The sequence below is a fragment of the Rattus norvegicus genome, chromosome 7, assembly GCF_036323735.1.
Source record: "Rattus norvegicus strain BN/NHsdMcwi chromosome 7, GRCr8, whole genome shotgun sequence".
NCBI classification, from domain to species: Eukaryota; Metazoa; Chordata; class Mammalia; order Rodentia; family Muridae; genus Rattus; species Rattus norvegicus.
In genome coordinates, this window is record NC_086025.1 from 92,342,741 (window position 1) to 92,365,452 (window position 22,712).

Consider the following 22,712-nt stretch of genomic DNA (forward strand, 5'->3'; position numbering starts at 1 on the left):
ACAGTCAAAAGGAAAGGAAGGCCTGCGAGTGAACAGTTAATGTGGAAAGCTCAGTGGAGTAACAACTGACACAGATGATAAGTAGCAGAGCAGGTGTATCTCAATGTTTCTACTGAGTGCGATTTTCCCAAGTTCTGCCATGCAGCTAACTGCAAGACAGGCTGACACACAGACTTTCAGGTCTTAAGTCTGTCTGCATTAAGAACTACTTGAAATCTTGTCTTGCAGATTTACAGGAAAATCCAAAAGCTACAAGTTTACACAGCATTAAGGCAGTAGAGAAAATACTCTGGTACTACGTCCTCCAAGTAGTGTGCTTGCCAAGTGGCTGTGGCAAACAAGCTTCTTGTCACTGTCTAGGGTCTTTAGTGTCCCCTTAAATGTCAGACTTAGGAGAAATAATGTCTTCTAGATGAATCTGCAAATTCCTCCATTCAAAAAAAGAGAAGTATTTTAGCAAGCAGTACAAAGAGTCCTTGCCTCAGGCTTTAAAGCCTGAGCTCAAGACTCTTTGCCAAAACCAACATGTGAAATAAAAGGAACCCTTATGTGTATATAAAAGGACACTCAATTGACTTCTCTGCCTGCTGAATTTTAGACCTGCCTTATACTCTACTTACTACACAGTACTTTTTTCAAAGGCACATTTCAAGACATACGCTAACAATCTGTGATATTAAACCTTATAAATGTTAGGGGGAAGCCTATAGTGGCAAACCACACGTAAACCAATATAATCTAGACTTCTTCTGGATAGGTGCCCATAAAATGATCTGACCAACTTTTCCTGTTTGCCCAGAGATTCTTCAAGCTGCCTATGTATATCCCATTCTGGATTACTGCCTTTGGGGGCTGAGGAAAGGACATGTTACCACTTGTCATTTCACTGTGAGGTTTGTCTTCCTGGTTGCTGCTGTTATCCACATTTCATATGCAGATAACCATCAGGTCATAGTTGAAGGTCAGCCAACTGGTTATAAACAGTGGCAGGAGAGGTGCATTAGAGCACCTCTGTGGTAAGCTTTGAGCTCTTTTCCTTTTCCTACAAAATGACAAAGGAGCAGACCCATAGACTTCTCACTGAGGCAGTAACATTTGGATTAAGAGGATGGGAACCTCAGAGATGACACATGTTCCAAACCACTATTCACATGGTTTTTGACTTTGGGCCAAGTGCCAATGGATGGCTTATCACACAGCCCAGTGCTAGCTCCTAGGAACTATCGTGAACCGAGCGGATGTCAGCAGTCACCTCTGACGACCTCGAGGTCATCAACAAACCAACTTACACTATGTGGCAGGGCTCGTTCCTGTCTTTTAAACAGCACCCGGCTTCCCACTTCTTTTTGGTAGGAAATGCAGTTTTTATATATTTTGATCCAGCATGTGTACTTTTAACTCCACACCAAGGTGCATCTAGAGTCATGGGAAAGGGAGAAAAGTGTTAAGGAAGGGATTTACTTTTCTAAAACTTTTCATGAACTGGTATATAACCTAAAATTACAAAAATGAATGCAACAGAAAACAGTTCTGAGGAAAGCTTAAAATCCCAACCTATACTTTAAAGACTGATTTGTATCTACTTCCTTACTAATGTGGCTAGTATATGACATGCTTTGGGGGAAAAAGAAATGTTGAAGAAGTATCACTGACACACTTCAATGTTTAAGCCTGCTCTGTGCTCTACTGCACGTGAGAGCACTGCTGACTCATGCGTGGTCGTGAGTACCAGCCTTTCCCCAGGCCAGCGCACTGCCACCATCTCCCTGCCATTTCTCCACAACAGCTTGCACATTAGATAGGCTCTCTACAGCCGCTTTTGTGACTGCCTAAGGAGATCAAGTTAGTGTCCCTAGAGTGGCTCAGTAGAGAGACTTAAAGCTGCAATCCTTTGAGTTACAGGGGATAGGTCCAAGTACTAGATTTTAAACTTATTTTAAGAGATAACATTCTAAAATCCTATACTATTTCAATTGCTGCTGTTTGTTTTTAGAGGCTATAGAATTAAACCACTATAAAAGAGTATCTCAGAGCCCTCATTAAACTGCTTAAGGGACTCATTTCGCTAAATTTTCATAAGTACAGATTCTAGTGCACAGATTCTGCCCTCTTTTATAAGTTTTGAGGTTTGGCCAAACTGAAAATAAAAATAATCTGTAATTACTTTTCCATAAATAATAACCTCTGAAAATCTGATTCAATATGGAACTTGAATTTCTGGAAACTTCTACTTACCTGTCTCAATCATTAGTTTTTCACTGGGTATTGACTTCAGAACTTCCAAATTAGCTTCAGTTTTCAGAGAGCTTGAAGACAGTATTTTAAAATGATATTTAGTGAATATATCCTTACCCTTTACAGAACCCATATTATGGTCAACTTCAAATCAACCTCTACTTTTGTCCCTTCTGTAACATTTAAAAAATATTATTTTTACTTCTGTGTGTATGCATGCACATTGTATATGAATGTTGTGTGAATAGGTACTCCAGTGGCTAGTAGATCTAGGTCCTTTGAAAGGGCAACAGGTGGACTTAACCACTGAGCCACCTGCCCAGCTCCCAGATACTACTTTAATGTAAAGGTTGATGTAACAATGGAGTTAGAATGTGGCATATTGAATATACATTGCTCTTAGGAGATTGTTTTTCATACTTATCAGTTGACATTTTAATAAACTTTATTGGCATAAGTAAGATTTTAAGTTACAAAAGAGATATTTGTGTAACTTAGAATGATCTGTTAACTTTCACTTTTTAAACTTATTTTCAGCCACTGTAACAGACCACTCCTGCTTCTACGGCCTCACTGTCCTGTAAGAACAGACTTCCATATTTGCACCCTCACTGCCCACGGTCAGACTCTAGTTCTTGAAGGGCCTTGGCCTCAGGCCCTGCTTTGAGATAACGAGATGGCATGGCCATAAGCAGTGAACCTTTTGTGGTTAGAACCGGATGATGCCATTTCTGTGAGCATCACTGACAGTTATCTTTTCAGCTAGGTGTCCAGAAAGAAAGCATGGCCAGACCCAGCTCGCCCAAGACACTAGTGGGAATGTAAATGCTTTAGATTGCCAGCAAGTTTTACAATGAATCAGTATTCAAAGTAATGAGAAGTACTGTCCTTGTATTAAAAAAATAAATCACAAATTCACTGTAAAGACATTTTAGAACAATTTTAGGCCTGTGGCTAAACTGAAAGAAAGCAGAAATCACACCCACCCACTCCCACCCCCCATGTAAGCACAGCCCCCCACACACTAAAGCCAACACAGTGTTTACATGTGTTAGAATTGATAAACCCACCCTGACACATCACCACCTCTGAAGCCCATGTTGTAATGCTGGGACCCCTGACTCATCCTCTGTGGGACTGCAAATTTCTTACAAAGTAGTTTCACTGCTTCCCGATACACTGAATACACTGTGATGAATACACTGTGTGCTGTGTATTCATCCCTACTTTCTTGGTCCTGCAACACTGATGTTTTTACTGTCCCTTGATAATCACTGCACCCAACAACATTTTTCAGTGAAACTAGTAGCTGCCTGTTACCCTACTCATTGTTATAAAGCAAAACATGAAAGGAGAAATGGCTAATAACTTAATTGCTAAGTGACGTAAATGTTAAAGGCCCATAAAGAAACTCTCAGATTCACCCAAGAAATATCCCATAAGAAGGTAACTAGAATGCAGTTAGGACAGGGAAGGGTGAAAGCACAAGGGAGGGAATGAGGGACACCCAGCCCAGCAGGAAGGTGGAATTAAAGATGTAGACTGAATTGACAGTCCCCCTTTCATCTCACTCTACTCCAGAACACTCCATGTACATTTACAAATCTCTCACCTACCTTCCTAGCAAAGATCACAAGATATCCTTCTAGAAAAAGATAACCCCAAAAAGGTCTCTACAAGAGCTTGTGTGAGACTCCACTGTGGAAAAGTCCAGCTGTGATCTAACCTGCCAGTTGACTGACTCACCTAGAGCTTCCAAAAAGTTATTTGTGATGCGATTTATATAGTCCAGGCTGTCCTCAAACTTGCCTTGTGAGGCTAGCCTTTTAAATTCTTACTTCAGCTTCAGTGGCATGTACCACTATGTCCAGCTATAAGAACTTCCTGGCATTTAAAGAAAGTCACCATCAAGAGGCCAACCACGTGAGGGAGACAGAACCACAATAAAAGCAACTGAACAGTTAGAAACAGTTAGAAATCTGACTTCCAGCTATGATGTCTTCAGACAGAAGGCCCTCACTCCATCTGCTAGGACTATGCTAGAGGAGAGATCTTCAGAACTAGAAATGAAGGCTGGAATATATTTCATCTTAAAAAGTTGGAAATAAAGTAAATTTTAGAAGGTGACAAAGTAGAAATGGAAATTATAGAAAAGATAATATCAGCTATCGGAGTTATCCCCCCTCCAAAAAAAGAAAAAATAAAAGGAGAGAAAAAAAGCTATTCCCAGGAGTGATTAAGAAAGAAAAGAAATGAAAAGAAAGAAAGGAAAGAAAAGAGGCTCCAGCTGTTTGGGGACAGTACCAGAGTAGCAGGATGAGTGACCAAAAAACACGACATAGTCTCCAATATCAAAAAGACATCTGAAATCTCATATCAACTAATGTAAACCCTACATAGGTAAAGCAGGACTGGGGCTGAGTGGCAATCAGATGTCACCAGCATTGGAGCCCACCTCTGAAGAATCAGAAACGGGTTCCCCTTTCTTTCATTAACTATCCAAGCACACTTCTACGAATAAAATAAATCCATTTCCAAATATGTAAAAATCTTTATAAAAAAAAGTTACTTCTCATGAACATTGTCTCAGGAAGCAGAGAGTTCAGTAAACCAAGCCTGACAATATGGTAGCTAACATCTGTAATCCCAGCACTGGTGGCTGAGGCAGCCGGATAGTCAGGGTCATCACCATCTACACCAGAGTTTATCTCAGAACAAACCAAAACGATAAAACCCACACCAGAATGCATGAGAACTGGAGAAACAAAACTATGGGGCTCTATCCCAGATGAGACAGGAGTCCAGACAGAAGGGCCTGGAACTAACACAGTAAATGGGCTTCCTCAGAGAAAACCAAGTAAGGCATTTGCATGGAGCCATAGGAAGGACAGCGACTCACTGTAGCCTAGGCCACCCTACAATTCATGATCCTCCTGCTTCAGCCTCCCCAGTGTTGAGATTACAGGCTTAAGCCACTGCGCCTGGCTGTGCTTCAAGTTTTGAGGACAAGGAAATATATGAGGCTAATTACTCCAAAAGTCAAAGTGTGGCAGATGAGCACAGCTCACTACATGGGCAGCAGAGAAACAAACAGTGACAACATCACCAAACCCAGATTCCTGACATCACAATGGAAGGAAGACAGGGAACAGTATGGTGTGTGTCTTAAGGACACAGACAAAGGCGGGCATCAGAGTTTAGAATATATAAATGTTACACGGATGTATAGCAGCAGATACCTAAGCACTTGTCTCTGCAAAATCTGGGAGGCATGCTGGGGGAGGGAGCAACAGCTGCTTCTCTCAGGATGTGTATATTGTTTGACAATCGGTGTATAAACTTAACCATTAGAATAATCGTGGGGTATATCTATACGAATATGCAATGTCAATATTGTGTTCCCCGAAGAACAGTATATGGTCACCAGTGATCTCTGTAAGGGCAGCACTGCAGAGGGAAACTTATCTTCACTGACTTCCTAAGAAAACAACTATAGAAAACGCTAACATATCTGACAGAAAGCAAGACCAGGACCTTGCTGTACTGGCTGACCTGTGAGGAGGTCTGAGGTTTAGTGTGGAGTTACAGAGGAAAGGTCACTGAGCAATGAGCCAGAGGACAGGTTCTCACACTCGGGGTAACCTTACACCTGTTTCCTAACGTCTGTGGCCTAAGAAATACACATGACTGCCACAGGATACTCCTTTCCGTGGCCAGCATGTGTGCGGCATCACATACAAAGCTGTGACTATGTCTCTGGAAAAGCACGAGATAACCCGAGTACAAGCTGGACAGCTGAAGACCTGCCGACCGCAACACAAGTCGGTTAAGGCAGCAAAATAACGTGTAAGGACTGAAAACAATCTACTGTTCAATTTCTTCATAAGTAGTTACTAAAATTCCCAAAGATCAAACATACAGACTGTAATAAGAATAAACTCTCAACAAGACAACTTAAAGACTCTGATAATATAAAAATTAAGGAAAACCAAAACAGTGTGAGAACGTACCAACCATTAAATCCTATATAAAGGTCCAAGTCAATCAAAGCAGCCGCTGCTTCCTTCGTACCATCAAATGAATGCACCTAGGGATGTACATATACCATTTTATTAAAATATTAAAACATGCAATAGCAGTGCTCTACTTTCCAGGCAAAACCATACAGGGTGTGTGTGGTGGTGGTGGCGGGGGGGCGGGGTTCACAGGTCTTTTTAATATGGTAGTACCTACCATGCTTTTCTTTCAAACCAGACTTGATAATCACAATCTGTTATTATTTCTGGTGACACAAGCAAGGAGTTGGCTGCCTAAGGTTTCTCTGCAGCTGGGGTTGTAACTCCAGCTCCAGAGGATCTGATGCATGCTTCTGGCCTCAATGAGTCTTTCTGTGTACATGCATGCGTGTGTGTGTGTGTGTGTGTGTGTGTGTGAGAGAGAGAGAGAGAGAGAGAGAGAGACAGAGAGAGAGAGAGAGAGAGAGAGAGAGAGAGAGAGAGGAGAGAGAAGGGAGAGAGAGAAAGCGTAAGACAGAGACAGATGGAGAAAGAGGGAGACGGACAGTGGGCGGGGGAATGTGTGTACATGAAACACAAATAAGAAAGTAAAAGAAAAGGCCATCATTCCATTATCCACATCAGTAAACAGGCAACAAAGACTGAGACCTTTTTCCCTGCTTTAGGCGTATGTGTGTAATCAAGACCCATAACTAACAGTAGGGCTCCTTTAGTAATGAAGTCATATCGCCAATGTCCATGGATAACTATGTTATACAGCTGCCAACACGATTTGTAACATCAAACGGATGAAAGCCTTGAAAATTACATGGGGGTCAGCAAGGTGACTCACCAGGTAAAGGTGCTGAGCCCTCAACATGTCCAGTGCACAACAACGACGAAAAATTCCTTCACTAATATAAAGATAATTTAAACTGTGATCTCTTATAAACCAGTTCAGAGAACTATTTATTATGACTTTAGTTAGCAATTTGTTTTATTAAAGCCAAATATTTTGGTTGCCTTTGCTGTTCCTGGTATTAACTTTTTGAAATTATTGACTCATCCAAGTAAGTCTTACTTAGAAATAAGGGTGAGTGGGTGGTGGAGTCTAGAATGACAATGCATGCCGTCAGTAATGCCCAGGACAATAACTAGAGCCTTTCTCAACTCCTAAGCATAGCTGCCAACAGGAAGATTACAGAGTCAGTAAACTACAGAGATGTGCAAAGTAACATGAACATGACAGCAAGGCAGAGCACCCACATCACTAGTGGGCTGCAGTGCCACACAGAGCTAAGCCCCAAAAACAGACGGTGACAGTCAGCAGCATGACTGACTGGGTCAGTCCTGATGACCAACCCCTGCAAGTTATTCTCTGACCTCCACACAAACACATGGCACATATGTGTACACACACACACACACACACACACACACACACACACACACACACCATACACACATTAAATATAATAAAAATCACATGTGTGTTCCTCAAAATTCCAAAAAGAAACATGTAAAAGTATCCAAGTAAAGCAACGTATTACTGTAAAAATTTAGGGTTAGGTCAACTTTCAACTTTCTACTGGCCCATGGAACTGTGACTAAAATACCTAAATAACAATTTTTATCCCCAAAGATGGTCATTGAACCTCTCCTGAATTGTATATGAAATTTTGTATACGTGAGCATTTTTTTAAGCACAGATTATCTACTTGAGCCCATGACCTGACTGACTAGAAACCACTACCACAGCAATCAGAGTGCAGTGACAGTAGAGAGATCAAAAGAATGACTACCAGCTAGCAAATTAGGAAAGGAAACCTGAAAGAAACAATGGGATGTTTTAAGACACTGTAAAGGTTGGCTTATGTTTCCCTTAAAATTTAAGAAGAGCACCAAAAAGGACAGTGCTGGGAAAGCAAAGACAGTTACAGAGTACAATTCACATTTGTTTCTAAGCAGAATCTGGTACTCACTCATACTTTAAGCAAAAGAAATGTAATTCAGAGTATTTGTATACCATCTGGCCCATAAATCTTATAGCAAATTTGTATGTCTTTCAACCAAGAGCCTCAATCACTTTACTTCTGCTATCTGAATTAGCTGAAGCCAACCTTAATAACAAAGACATTCTTATATATCCCATATTTAAACAAGTATTGTACACTTACCACTCCACCCACACACCGATCTCTATTTCTTCTCATAATATCTGTGAATTAAACGGAAAATTCAGGCAAGTGGCCTAATTGCCTCACAGTTTTTAAATTGTAATGATATTTCATTTTTAACTCACCCAAAAACTCAGTATGTGAATTTCGACAATGAAGAAACATTGGTAATTTTGTTTGTTCTGACAATTCAAATTGTTTTTCAAAATATCTGCAAAGCAAAAAAAATTACCACACCAAAATTTTTATTTTAGCATGAGACATGTATCAAATAATTTTTGACTAAAGGAATTTTATTATATGGAAATGGCAATATGAAAGTAGTGAATTCAGATATTAAAAACATCAGATTCTTTCCTGCCACTAAGGATGCTTCACACCAGAATTACAAACTTACTTTCACAATGCCTTTATTAACTTATATTTGAGTTTTTAAATCACCTTTTCCAATTCTGTTGGGCTGGAATAAACTAAAGTAATTTTGTTTAGTTGAAGTGAGGTTAGAGAACAGAAAGCCTTGAGAGAAAAGACTAAGAATTACTAGTAGTGGCTAGGGACAGGGCCGGAGTGCAGAGTCCTTGCCCAGCATGCACAAAGCCCTGGGCTGAATCTCCAGCACTACATAAACACAAGGGTGATAGATCAGGACTGTAATTTCAGCAACCGTGAGGTGGAGACAGCCATTAGAAGTTTAAGGTGATCTTCAACTACCTAGTTAGCTTGAGGCCAACCTGGGCCACATGAAACCTGTTTCCAAAAAAACCCAAAACACAAGAAGTACTAGCCACCTATTCCACAGCCACTAATGTAGTACATATGCCAACATCCAGTGTGCCATATCACTGAGTAAATATCACCATGGACAACTCCATGGCCCAGCCGCATGACCAAGTCACAGTTTTACAGTTCCATAAGAATAGCCAAAGATCTAAGTCACTAAAATTAACAGAAGCATGCTGGGCAGTGGTGGCATATGCCTTTAATCCCAACACTCAGGAGGCAGAGGCAGGCGGGTGTCTTGAGTTCAAGGCCTGCCTGGTCTACAGTGTGAGGGCCAGGACAGCCAGGGATACAGAGAGAAACCCTGTGTTAAAAAGCCGAGAACAAAATAAGTAACAGAAGGACATATAATGTGCCCTGAGAATTTTATGTAATTCAAGAAAAGAAAGATCCCTAAATTCAAGCTAGACATCAAGAGGCCATGGGGGTGGGGAAAGGTGGCAGGAGAGTATGGAGAGTAGCTAAGAGCAATGGCTGCATTTCCAGAAGTCACAAGTTCACTTTCCAGCACCCACAGATGCCTCACAACCACGTGTAACTCCAGTTCTAGGGAATCTAATGGCCTCTTCTGGTCTTTGCTGGTACTCCACATGTGTGACAGAGAGATGTAGGCAGAACACTTACATAAAAACAGACAGATATTTAAGAAGTCATGTGGGGGCTGGCAAAGTGGCTCAGCAGGAAGGGAGGGCACCTGCTGCATGGTGAACCCAAGTTCACCCCCAGAACCCACATGGAAGAAGGGGAACTCCATGTAGGAAGTTGCCCTCAGAAACCACTTGCACAGCATGGCTGCAGGCTCCCTCACAAAAAGAGGAAAGAAAGAACCATTCCATGTGGCAAAGCAAATTGAAACACTGTAACAGTACAAACCGAGGATAAGGGGTATATAACATCAAATAACTGGCATCTTTCAAAGGAAAACAAACAAAACCGACCACCAAATAACATGTAACAGAGCAGAACTGACAACTGTCAAAACTTTCATCTGCGCATTTTATCAACGCTCCGATTTCCTCCAGTTGAATCACTGCTTTCTGAGAGCTTGGGTCAACACTAAGGACAGACTGAAAAGGTCAGTGTCAGAGCAGCTGTTACCAGTGAGGGCTGAGGCTCCAAAACAGTGAGTGACACAGAAGCAGTGAGCGTCTCCCAGCTGGCTGACAGCCGGGCCAGCCTCATCCTTGCCCAGGCTACCCTAAATATCCCAGGGATCATTCTGAAATCTTGTCTGATATCTGCTTTTTAAAAAAGACCTACACAGTATCAATATTTTAAAGCCCCACGAAAAATGCCCAGAGCAAATTCCTCCTACATAAGAAAAAAGAACTCCGATATACAAAAGGAAGAAGTGTAATGGGACAGCGAAGTTAGACATACTGCTAGGACTCAAGACAAACTTTCCATAACCAAGCTAGTCAGGCCTTTTCCTCGTTTCCATTCTTGTTCAGGGATGGAGAACTGGCTCAGTGGTTAAAGAGTACTTGCAAAGGAGCAGTATTTATTCAGTTCCCAGCACCCACATGGCGGCTCACAACTGTCTGTAACTGCGGCTACAGGGACTCTGACACCATCTTCTAACTCCCCTATACGAATGCACAGACACAGTGATAAAATTTTTTAAGCATTTCTCAAAGGCCACAGCTAGTATTTCCTTTCGAAGCTCTAATTATTGAGTACTCAGTCTGTCTGGACATGCCACTATGGGTTTTACCCATCATAGACTGGAGAGCTGTGCATGTAGACAGGCAGGGAATAGCAAGACTAAGTCACACTGCAGGCCAGGCCCGCTCACTGGGGACAGTTCACTTTAACCCCATTATAGGTGTATCCACTTACCATTTCTCACATTCAATAACTATTGTACACTGAAAAGGGGGGAAATGTGTTTTATAAAACCAACAAATCATACAGTAGGGTAATGTTTCAAAAATGCTACAAAAATGTAGATTGAAGCCAGGTGTGGTAATGCATATCTTTAATCCCAGCACTTAGGAGGCAGAGGCAAAGGCAGAGGCAGAGGCAGGAGGATTTCAGTGAATTCATGTAGTGAGTTCCAGGACAACCTGGGGTATAAGGAGATAGTGTCTCAAAAAGCCAAAACCAAAAACAACAACAAAAAATTGGAAAAAAGAAAGCACAGATCAGGGGCTGGGAGGGGGCTCACCATGCACTCACGAGCACCTGAGTTTGATATCCAGCAACCATGTAAAAGAGAGCCCTAGGTCCTAGGGAGGGACCCTGTCTCAACAATATGATGGAGTGCTCCTGTGGAACGACACCCAGGATTGACATCTGGTCTCCATACGCACACACATGCATGTGTGCACACACATATGCACACAAAGAACTAACCAAGATCTACATTCTTCCAACAATAAGTTCAATAGCAAATATTAAATTACAGCCCTTTTATCCATATAGGAAACAGAGAGAGAGAGAGAGACTTCTTCCTTATTAAACCTTTACTAGATGCCAGAGGAACTGCACAAGCAGATCCACTGTGTTCCTTTGACACACTGGAAGACACTAATCTGCTGCCTATCTTCAGTACACTCAGGTAAATAAACTGAAATTGATGGACACAGAAAAGGTTAGTCTATGCCAGGGGAAGGCCAAGTGGGACAGGAGGTCCCTGGGTATCTGTCTCTTTGACAACAATCCAGATAAGATTATTACTACTTTAGACAATTTAAAATCTAGTTAAAAACTGCCAACTGATGTATCTTATCAATGTTTTCACTATAGTTTGTCCTTGAGTATCCTCTTTTGAGGAGACCTACGTTATGCTGTCATCTCAGAAAGGCTTCCTAGACTGCCTGTAGATGGCTCTCCTTCTATCCCCCAACCATACACTTACAAATTTTTAATGGTGGTTGTAGGAATTGAACACAAGTCCTCAAGTGTACACACCTTCTTAATAGCACTTACTAGCCTAGTACACTTAGGGACTGTGTTGTCAATAAAGGCCAACGACCCAGGCCTATCTTTTACCACACTGAGGAGGCACTCGGCAATCACGTACAGGACAGACTGGGGACATCTGATGCGTGTTACAGCATAATCTATACCCTGCTGTACATCCTGAGTTCTAACACTGACTGATGATGGAAGTTCTATCCAGAGCATTAGACAGAACTTATACTATCAGTCCTTTCATGGAACCAAAATGAGTCTGCAATATGCGGGCTGCATCTGAGAATCACGTCTAACTTATTCTAAGAAAGCCACACAGGGAAGACAATCGTGTGGAGCTCTGCAACAGCGCCTGTCATGAGCTGAGGCTTGCCCATCTGTGGCCCAGGAGGCTCACCCTAGTCCAGGCAGACACAGCAGAGGAAGGATGGCGTGAGAAGCCGGAGACAATGGGCTTCTGTCCAGTGCAAATCTGTGCACTTTCTAGGTTAGCTGAACTGATTACCTGGTGTTCAAGAGACAGAGTCATAACATCACTAACATTCCTGGCAGGTATGATGTGGAAAGTCCCTTAGGTGGCATTGGATGTCACAGATGCCATCACCCCATCCCCCACCCCCATTACAAAGTTTATTTAGAGATAATTTGATTGGGATTCTTATGTAGTTTCCACCACCACCAAAACGTGTGTATAATATACAATGTGTCCTTTGTTTCTCCATTCCGATCCCATCCAATGGCTCCTCAGTTGGGGATAGTTATTACATGCAAACATGTATGGACTGTGTTTCACTTAACTTTTGATATACGCCAGGGAAAACATACACACCTTGGTATCTAACCCCACATGTCCAATCGATGTTATTTGGAAAAAATAAAAATCATTCTTAGGAGTTTACAACCATTTTCAAAGTCAACAAATTTCCTTACTTGAGTTGAGTATCTTTGGGACAAAACTGAAGTCGGTCAAAATCTTTAAAAGATAAAGAATAATAATCACTCAGGATTTGAATATAACAAGTAGATATTTTCAAGCTAATATTAAGTGGTGAGGTTGGCACTCACCAAGTCCACACTCCCCTATTGCTACAACTTTTCCTTTGTTGTTTTCAGCAAGGTGCAGCAATCCTGCTAAGTACTGGTCAGGGCTGTCCTTCTCAAACTCATCACATCTCGTGGGATGACACCCCACTGTACTGAAAAACATGTCTAGCAGAAAAACACATCTTAGGTTATTTTCAGGATTTTTTTCATCCATGTTAACATTTAACACAAAAACGAGTGAATGAATTAATTTTAATTGAAGCCACAAACAATTCAAACGTCCAGAATCATGTGCATCATTCAAACGTTTTTAAAATGTTAGAAGTGGGAGATGCATATAAAAACTGACTTTGTATATTAATTAGTCAACTCTTTCCACAGCTAGCCATTTAACACACGTCTTAGGATAGAAGTGAAGTAATTTCTCTCTATTGTTTTAAAGACAGGATTTCTCTGTGTAACAGAGGCCTTGCGGTTCTGGACTCTCTAGACCAGTCTGCCCTTGAACTCATAGAGATCTGCCTGCCTCTGCCTCTGTACCACTACACCCAGCTGTGAAACGATTGCTTAAAATACCCTAATTTTATCTTTTATATGCACTGTTTACGTGACAGTACAATTCATATATTGAGTATACCAGCCACAATGTGCCTCCACATTGACAGTAGAGGTTGACAGTAGAGACCGGATAGGTGCTGACTGCTCTTGCAGACGATGAGAGTCTGATTCCTGTACCAGACAGCTCACAGCTGCCTGTAACTGCAGCTTCACGGGAGTCTGACATCTCTGGCCTCCGTGGGCACTTGCACTCACGTGTACAACCTATTCACACACACACACACACACACACACACACACACACACACACACACACAAAGCATACCATAAAAATAATTTTTAAAAATTTGAAAAGGTTAATAGTAGGAATGGCTTAAAGAGAAGGAAAGGGAATCTCTTTTGCTAATAAAAAAACCCCTCACATTGGAAGTCAGACTTCAGTATTTTAATAGCCAGGAACACACAGCAGAGCGCTGGGAGAATGGGTCAGTGTCAGAGTGCTTGGCTACTGAAGTTCAACAGGGACTTGCAACTGAGCCCAGGAGGGTAGAGAGCCTTCCACAGGAAGCGGTAGACAGCCCTTTAAAGAAGAGGAGGAGGAAGGACAATGATAAAGACAGGGGAGGGTTTCCAAACCACAGCCATTAGAGGTTACAAAGTATGAAAGAAAATCTCCCTTTGTACTTCAAAAAGTCCCGGGAAGATGATGGTTTTCATGTTTAACATTGAGAGTCAATGTAGCCTGAAGAGAATGATGCATTTTATAAAGATTGCTATAAAAACAGCTTTTGGTAAGATTTCAGATAAAAAAGAAACACAGCTGTATTTTGAAAAAGCTATGTGGATGCCTAATCTCTAGGTGTCTAGCAAGGTATGCATACAAAAAGGCTATATGAATGTCAAATAAACTTTTAGGATTTTAAAAAAGCGTGAAGTGTCTGAGCATAAAGTAAGCAGCCAGAGAGTAGCATATTTTAATTGTGTTAGCGTGTGTTGAGGAGTGTGCGCATGGAGACCTGAAGAGGATGCCACATCCCCTGAGCTGCTCGTTTCAGATGCTGGTAACTGAACTGGATCCTCTGCAGGAGCAGCAGGTGAGTGCTCTTACTGCTCGGCTCTCTAGCCCGGTAATAACATATTACATTGTTACCTCAACTCATGGGGCCTCACACAAAGTCTGATTCACAAAATAAATGTTCCATAACAATGATTCTTCTCAATTTAAGTTAAAAGATTTTAAATAAAAACAATTCATATCAAACATTAAAATATGCACATAAAAACTCTACATCAGAACAACTTGAAGATAAATTATGTATGTAGGTAACTTTGCTATTATTTACTGAAGTAATCATGTTAAGTACTATAAGACTTTATTGAACATCTGATATACCAAAGAGTACTCTAATCTTTGTCATCTTAAAAGCATGTTCCACTGAAATCAATCTATTTTCCTGTATGTCTATGTCAGGAGTCACTGTATTTGTACCTGAAGCAGTTCTGAGAAAGACTTCTTCCTAATTAAGCAATTCACATTTGTTTTGGTAAAAGGAATAAGAGGGTACCATTTGTTTGTGCCAACCGCAGTGCATCTTTACTGTCTTGTAGACTTCCACCTGTGATCATAAACTGGAATGGCAAAAAGTAAAAGAAGTGACTTCCAGGGACCAAACACCTTCCCTCCAGGTCACCGCAAGGTGTTCTTCCCCCTCCCCCGCTCCTTTATGGTCATGACGAAGATCATCTCTACAGAGTGCTACCTGATTTCTGCCCATGTATACCCTCCCACAGGAGTCCTGTGTTAAAAGTAGCATGCATTTACATGTTTGTCTCTATTAGTGACAAATTCTAAGTCTCTTGAGGATACAATTGTTCTGTTATAGAAGACAAAATAGCTGAGGACCTCCTAGTTAAAATTCTGTTCACTGAACTCAGTGACCATGTAAATGCGTAACTGAACAGTGTTGATTAATTCAACAGGTCCAAGTATGGGTTGGGAACTCTAGGAGGTCAAACCTCCTCTGTAAGAACAGCAATGGCTTTTCATCTCCCCCACTTCCACCCAATCTCATGTACGGGGCGTCACCCACACTATCTGATGTACAGGTCACAACAGAGTGACCCAGAAACAGACAAGCAAATGCAGCAGTCTTCTGTCACTCAGACACTTGGCAGAATGTAACAGAATCCCCTTGCTGCTAAGGTTTATTTGGAAACCGGTTATTTTTCATTAAAATATTCTGTTTGGGTTATAGTTTACCATACTCTGAAATGAGTTGATATGTAAAATATTTCTGCTTTAATTGCTAAAATAGCATATATAATGCATACAACCCACAAAAAAGCTTTTTAGAGGGTTTGCCATGATCCTAAAGAAAACAGAGCATCCTAAGATCAAAAACTGATATATTAATGTCATGATGAAGGAATTCATGGCTCTTGGGAAGCCAGCATACTTCAGACAGCCATTAGAGTCACTCCATGGTTAGAAGGCCATCTTTCCTAATCTGTAGATGGAATTAAAGAACCTAGTGTCAAAGGTGACTACCAAGACAGTGCTGCTTAAGGTATAGTTTCTAAAGGGTGGTTTAAGGACACTATTATTATTTTTAAAACATACTTCTAAGTGTCTCTAAGCTATAGTAAAGATATCTTATTGTAGGTACACACCAAAGAGAATGCACACAGAGAAAGGTGGAGTTGTGTGTGAGGAACCGATACTGTCATACAGCAACACAGTGTGACCAGCCACTGAGCGTCTAAACGGAATATACAGGCACAATTAAAACTTCGAATGCCCACAGAATGTGAGATTTAAGAAAATTTTAAGATACCAGGAAAACTCTTCTTTCCTAATCTTGCCTAAGTCCTGGAAACTGTACCAGTTGCCCACATAAAGAACTTCAGTGCTGTAGAACAGGTTCTAACCAAATCTACTTACATTCTCTACCCCTGCTCCTCATAACCTAAGAAAGGAGGGGCGAGGCAAGGCCATGGGCTTCTCTCCCAGCGTGCAGTCTCCTGACCTGGCAGTGGTGACGTCATCACATACATAATGAAGGCCTGCTCAGAGCAGCTTTTTCTTTAACTCTCACAACAATGTTCTTAAACACCTTTAAAACATCCATATTTTTATGGATGAACAAGCTGAGATCTAGAATACCACAAGTTTCAAAGCCATGAAGGAGGAAGCTGAGGCTGGAAGCCAAGTTTGTGATGCCAAAACCATGCTTCTAATTATACAACAAAACTGCTGGTCATGAACTCAGTAAGTCCATGTGAACTCTACCTCTGTCTTAGTATTTCTGTCTATCGTTTGTGTGTGTGTGTGTGTGTTTGTGCACACTTGCACACACAAATGTGAACTCAATCAGAAATGAGGAAAGTACTCCTGCTGACGTGGGGAAATTCAGGGCCTGATACATCAGTGTTTGCAGGAAAGCCTCGGATACAAGTGACTCATCATGAGGGAGTGAACATAGGATGAAAAGTTCACACACCTTTGGTCCTTCCTCATTACTTTTGACCAATCAATATATAGGGTTAGAGATTGCAGAGTTTATTTAACTAGTGTCACACTTTAGAACCGACATTTAGCTTAGAAGAAATAGCTACAAAGTGAATTGATACTATGCTATAGAATATAACTTTATTTCTCATATATGTGGCCTCGCCACCATATGTTCAACTAATTTAAAGAGATACTTATTTGAAGACTTTGACATAAGCTAGTTAATGTTCAATTTCTAATTAGAATTCTAAATACTTGTAAGCATTTTATTACTGTTAAAACTAAGGAGCTTTCTTAGTTATCTAATGGTATACCCACAGCTAACTGTGGTAACACATGCATGTGTTTGATAACTATTTCCAACACATGCCAAGCAAGATTATAACATATTTTGAAGGTTGTCTTTTAAGACTAGCACTGGTTATAGTTTTGTTTTTTCTATCACATTTGTTACATTTCTGATGGCATACCTGAGGACTGTGACAGAATAATTATCTCTATTACACATGGAGAGACACTGAGTGTGTGGCACTGGCTTTCTCTTCTACTGTGTAGCATCTTAACTAACAATATTTTACAAACAAACTCAACAGTAACAAAATGCAGACGCTACCTTTTTAACACCAATCTGGACAGCTCTCCCTATTACATCTTGTAAGTCATCTGTGTAAGAAAAATCACATATTAAGAAAGTGTGGTAAATATAGAGATATTATCTATAGTTATGCATCTACAATTTTTATCTCTCCTAAAGTAAAATTGCACAGAAATAATCATGTACTAAACGCAGTCTAATCAGTGCCAGTTACTTGGAATATAGTGACACTAGAGTCATAAAACCTTAAAAAAATATAAAACAAGAAACTGAATAATTAATAATTGATCTAATTGTACTTTTATTTTATTGAACAAAAGGAGAAAATGACAGAAGTCAGGAAGTCCAAATTAAAGATGAACCCAATGACTACAAATCAGTTGATGTGCCTTAAACCCAAAGCTTGTAATTGTGTATGCAAGTGTGTGTTCCCATGAGTGTGTACCCATGTGTGTGTGTCCATGAGTGTGTACCCATGTGTGTGTGCCCATGTGTGTCCATGTGTGTGTGCCCATGTATATGTGTCCATATGTGTGTGTCCATGTGTGTGTCCATATGTGTGTCAGCTACTGATGGTCAGCAAGCCCCCAGGATCTGTGTGTTTCCTTGCCATACACGGGGTTACAGACACAGGCTGCTGCTCTTAGCTTTAACATGTGTGCTGGTGACCCAAACTCAGACTGTCATGCTTTGCACAGCAAGTCCTTTACCTTGAGCCACCTCCCCAACCCAGTTAGGCCCAGAAATATAATGGGCAGCAAAATAAAATATAAAAACTCGATTACTAATTTCATTCTTCAGTTTCAGAATAAACAAAATTCAAAATTATATTCACATATATATTAAAAGTAATATAAAAATAATTGGAATTCAAAAGACAAAAACCACCTTAGTGATTTTTACTTACTGAGTATAGCAACTAAGTTTGCTAGATTATAAACTACAGTAGCAGTCATAATTGACTACTGCATAATTTGTGTCATAAACACATACACAAGCACACATGCATATATACATGCAAAGGCAAAGCCTGAAATCTAAGCAACACAAAGGCAAGGAAAGCAGAATGTCATTTACTCAGCAGGTAACTTTACTGTATAGGTAACATATAACACTAGCATCCAAATGTCTAAATGAACTATAAGAGGTAAGTTTTAAAGTGAGACCTGGGCAAGCATTGTGTGTGTTCAGGAAAGCCATCCAGAGAAGGATATACAGTTCGCCCTCCCTATTTGCATGTGCATAAAGCACAGGCTCTCTTCTCAAGTAGTGTGTACAGACACATCCTGCTTTTAAAACTTGGTGTCACCACCATTTCCTGCTTAGTCATTTCTCAGCTAACCCAGCAGGCCTTACGAATGAACTCGTACTTGTACATGGGAGACACAGCCCAGTGGGGCAGCACTTGTCTAAGCTTGCATCAGTCCCAGCCCTGGGCTGATTCTTCGGACTGGAGAGGAATATGAACTTACATAATACAACCACTTGCTTCCAGTGAAGCCTACACTTAAGGTTACAACTATCCAGCCCCACCCATACACTAGGTCTCTAGATACAAAGGAAAGAGAAGGGAAAAACAACACACCTTTCTTCTACCACACTTTGTCCTTGGCTGAAAAATGTTCTCTTCCTTTCTAAAAGATTTATTTTTTAATTCCCCCTCCCCTGTGTGTGTATATATTGCTATGTGCACATGAATGCACATGCTGTCAGAAGCCAGAAGACAGCTGGGGTTATAGGCAGCTGTGAGCTGCTAAATGGGTGCTGGGAACTAAACTCAGGTCCTTTGTAAGAGCATTAAGTCTTCTTAACTACTGAGCCATCTATAGCTCCTGAAAATGTTTCTTAAGAACTTGTTTCTGGTGTTCACAGAAAGTAATTGTTGGGTTCCATGCCTTTTATTCAAACAATGGTTTACCAATAGGGCTTGTCTGATTTAGTTTATTGTTTTATGTGACAAATAATGATAAGGGTTTTGCTTTGTTTTTTTGTTTTTTTGTTTTTTTTTTTTAAAACAAATTCTCACTAAGTAGCCCAGGCTGGCCTCAAACTTGCTATCCTCCTTCTTCTATGTTCTGAGTGCTGGGCTTTTAGACTTGCACTCAGCTACACAGAGTTCTTTAAGATTTCACTTTTAAGAGTGGATTATGCTTTCAAGACCTTGTAGCAAAGAGTTTGTCTTCATAGAAGTCACCTTAGTAAAAGAGACATTCACCTTGATGCTTCTGCACGCCCCTATAAATTCCTCTGAACATAGGATCTGTCAGGTTGATTCCAATATCTGTGGAAAACAAAAGCAAAACAGATAATCATTAAAACAAAATTTCCTTGAAATATCTCTTAAACAAGCTTTTAATTCACACATTCATTCATCTAAGTAATTTGGTCGATTCTTGGCAACTATGATAGATCTGTGGGATACAAGGACTAAGATGTGCTTTCTACTCTTTAAAGACTTGTGGCAGAAGGGAGTCTTAGACATTCAGAAGTGTACGGGGCAGACCCATTCACAGGCAATTATGGAGACAATGAGGGGGATAGGAAAGTTCATTAGGGAACTGAATTAAAATATATCATATACACATGTGAAATTGTAAATAAATTTCTCAAAATACTAAAAACATAAAATTAAAACCACTGTTATTATGGGACACAAACAAGGAAGTTCTACCAGAGTTTGGTAGCTGGCTCAGAAGAGGGTCCCAGAAAGATATAATCCACAACTGAATGTTACAGGATAAATTTGAGTCACCCAATGTGGTGATTTGAATGAGACTCACCCCTATAGGGTTAGTTGGTAGAACTGTTTGGGGGGATTAGGAGGTGTGGCTTTGTAGTAGGAGGTACGTCATGGCGTAGGCTGGTGATGCCCCCAAGGCCTGCATGCCTGGCAGCCTGCTGTCATGCCTCCCACCTCGGTGGTCATGGACTCACTCTCTGGAACTGTGAGCACCATACATTTTTTTCTTTTGTAAGTTACCTTGATCATGGTGCCTGTTTGCAGCAATGGAAAAGTAACTAAGACACCAAGCCTTTATGGTATGAAATAGAACAGTTCTTCAGGAATTTAAGGTTTTGTAGTTGCTAAAGAGAAGCACAGGAAGGGTTAAGCCAGGAAGAATAGACCAATTATGGTGCACACTTGTGTCAGAAATACTGGATTCAATATGATGCCTGATGGTTTATTTTCCCCCGGAGCTGGGGACTGAACCCAGGGTCTTGGGCTCCCTAGGCAAGCGCTCTACCACTGAGCTAAATCCCCAACCCCTGCCTGATGGTTTTTAATCAAAGGGGTAAGTAAGACTAGCATTGAAGACATTTCACTCCGGCATATTGGAAGCTGGGATGTGAAGGGAGCAACAGAAGTTAGAGTCTCTTGTTTGGAAACTGGCAAGAGCCCATGTGCAGTGAAGACAGTCTGCAATAGAGAGGAGTGTGGAGGGGGTTGGGGATTTAGCTCAGTGGTAGAGCGCTTGCCTAGGAAGCGCAAGGGCCTGGGTTCAGTCCCCAGCTCCGAAAAAAAGAACCAAAAAAAAAAAAAAGAGAGAGAGAGAGAGAGGAGTGTGGAGATGTAGAGAGGGGAATAGATTACTTCCTTGTTCACCAACTGCACCTGAGGCTGGCTTTGTCAAATGCCAAGCCGCACCTCAGGATGTGCCACTCCAACTCCACGACAGACCTTGAGAGATGACTAGGAGTTTGGATAACCCAAGAGACAGTAAAAAGAGAATTTTAAGCTGTTGCAGGACATTTGATCACACTGTGAAGCCTGGGATTGTGTTATTTACTGGAAAAACCTGTTTCTAGCTGTGCTGTGGTGGCTTAGCCTTAGCACACACACACCTTTTATCCCTCTGGCTAGAATACAGTCACTCTCTTAAAGTACCTTTAATCCCAAACAGTGAAGGTAAAGTTAGTTTGTAGAAGGAAGCACCCATGTGTGAAAGTGTTTAATTGAGTTGCAAACAAAGTGATGAATCAGAGAAAGACTTGACAGAATAAGATATGCCCAGCTCTCACGAGGAGAAAGGGAAGCCACTTGAGGGGCAGTGCAAAAGGAGAGGAGGCAGGTTTACTGGGATAGTTGTACAGAGGTTGCAGAGAGAGAGAGAACATGAAAGACAGACACGGTGAAGACAGGATGAGCCAGAGGATGAGAAAGAGTCAGATTGACAAAGGTAGTTTTGACGTTAAGCAGAGCAAAAAGTCAGAGGCCCAGAGAGAGAGGCCAGAATCAGCTTGGAGAGGAGTTTGAGTCAGAACTGCTGAGTTGGATCAGCCTACCAGAGCTCAGGAAAACTAGGAAGGCGTGAGCTTATTCAACAGTAAGTCTCGGAGGCTGATACATTCTAGGCCTAGATAAGAGCATTCAGAGGCTAGAAGCTTCCAGGACTAGGCCTAGGCTAGCAGACCAAGGCAGTAAACCTCTGCTGAGAGGACGATTACATCAGGTGAATAAAAGTTACTTTTACACTAGGCATTTGAACCAGGAAGAAAAACACACTGCAGAATATTCCAAATATCTGTGCACAGCAACAGAGATGAACCAGGTGAGGAGTTCATAACCTAGAAGAACTACTAGGAGACAGAGACCACTTAACACAAATCCACATCACAAATACAATGGGTTTATGAAATATTGGCCCTCACAAGAAGTCACCTAGTTTTTCTTCAAATACAACAAGAGGACAATAAAGAAGGCAAACTGAGAAAGAAGCAGGGAGGCAAGAGACCTTTCAGCCTAAATAATTCTGCCCATGGGTTTGGACTATGGTTACCAGTTAACACCCAATGGACAAAATTAGCCTTGATCTCTCTTTTCACTTTTAAACAGTCTTTAAAAATTAAGATAAATTTATTAAGGTATTTGTGACACCTGTTAAAGATATCCAGGGACCTTT

General features: G+C 41.0%; 1 protein-coding gene across 17 annotated transcripts in view; it reads right to left on the reverse strand.

The window, feature by feature from the left end:
- Window positions 1–22,712, reverse strand: part of Tatdn1 (TatD DNase domain containing 1) — a 30,994-nt gene that overhangs the window by 3,289 nt on the left and 4,993 nt on the right. For 2 of the 17 annotated variants that reach the window (XM_039080187.2, NM_001400945.1), the window contains exons 2-11: window positions 20,027–20,092; window positions 17,830–17,879; window positions 15,271–15,334; window positions 13,169–13,312; window positions 13,034–13,076; window positions 8,533–8,618; window positions 8,408–8,448; window positions 6,246–6,322; window positions 2,236–2,306; window positions 1,290–1,416 (exon numbers count right to left, since the gene is read on the reverse strand). In XM_039080187.2, coding sequence (XP_038936115.1) covers window positions 1,290–1,416; window positions 2,236–2,306; window positions 6,246–6,322; window positions 8,408–8,448; window positions 8,533–8,618; window positions 13,034–13,076; window positions 13,169–13,312; window positions 15,271–15,334; window positions 17,830–17,879; window positions 20,027–20,066 — 743 coding nt within the window. In that variant the 5' untranslated portion in view covers window positions 20,067–20,092. Of the gene's footprint in view, window positions 1–1,289; window positions 1,417–2,235; window positions 2,307–6,245; window positions 6,323–8,407; window positions 8,449–8,532; window positions 8,619–12,500; window positions 12,609–13,033; window positions 13,077–13,168; window positions 13,313–14,127; window positions 14,286–15,194; window positions 15,335–16,375; window positions 16,465–17,829; window positions 17,880–20,005; window positions 20,094–22,712 lie in introns of those variants that run through there. The other 15 variants (XM_039080195.2, XM_039080193.2, XM_039080189.2 and 12 more) reach the window with 15 other exon arrangements.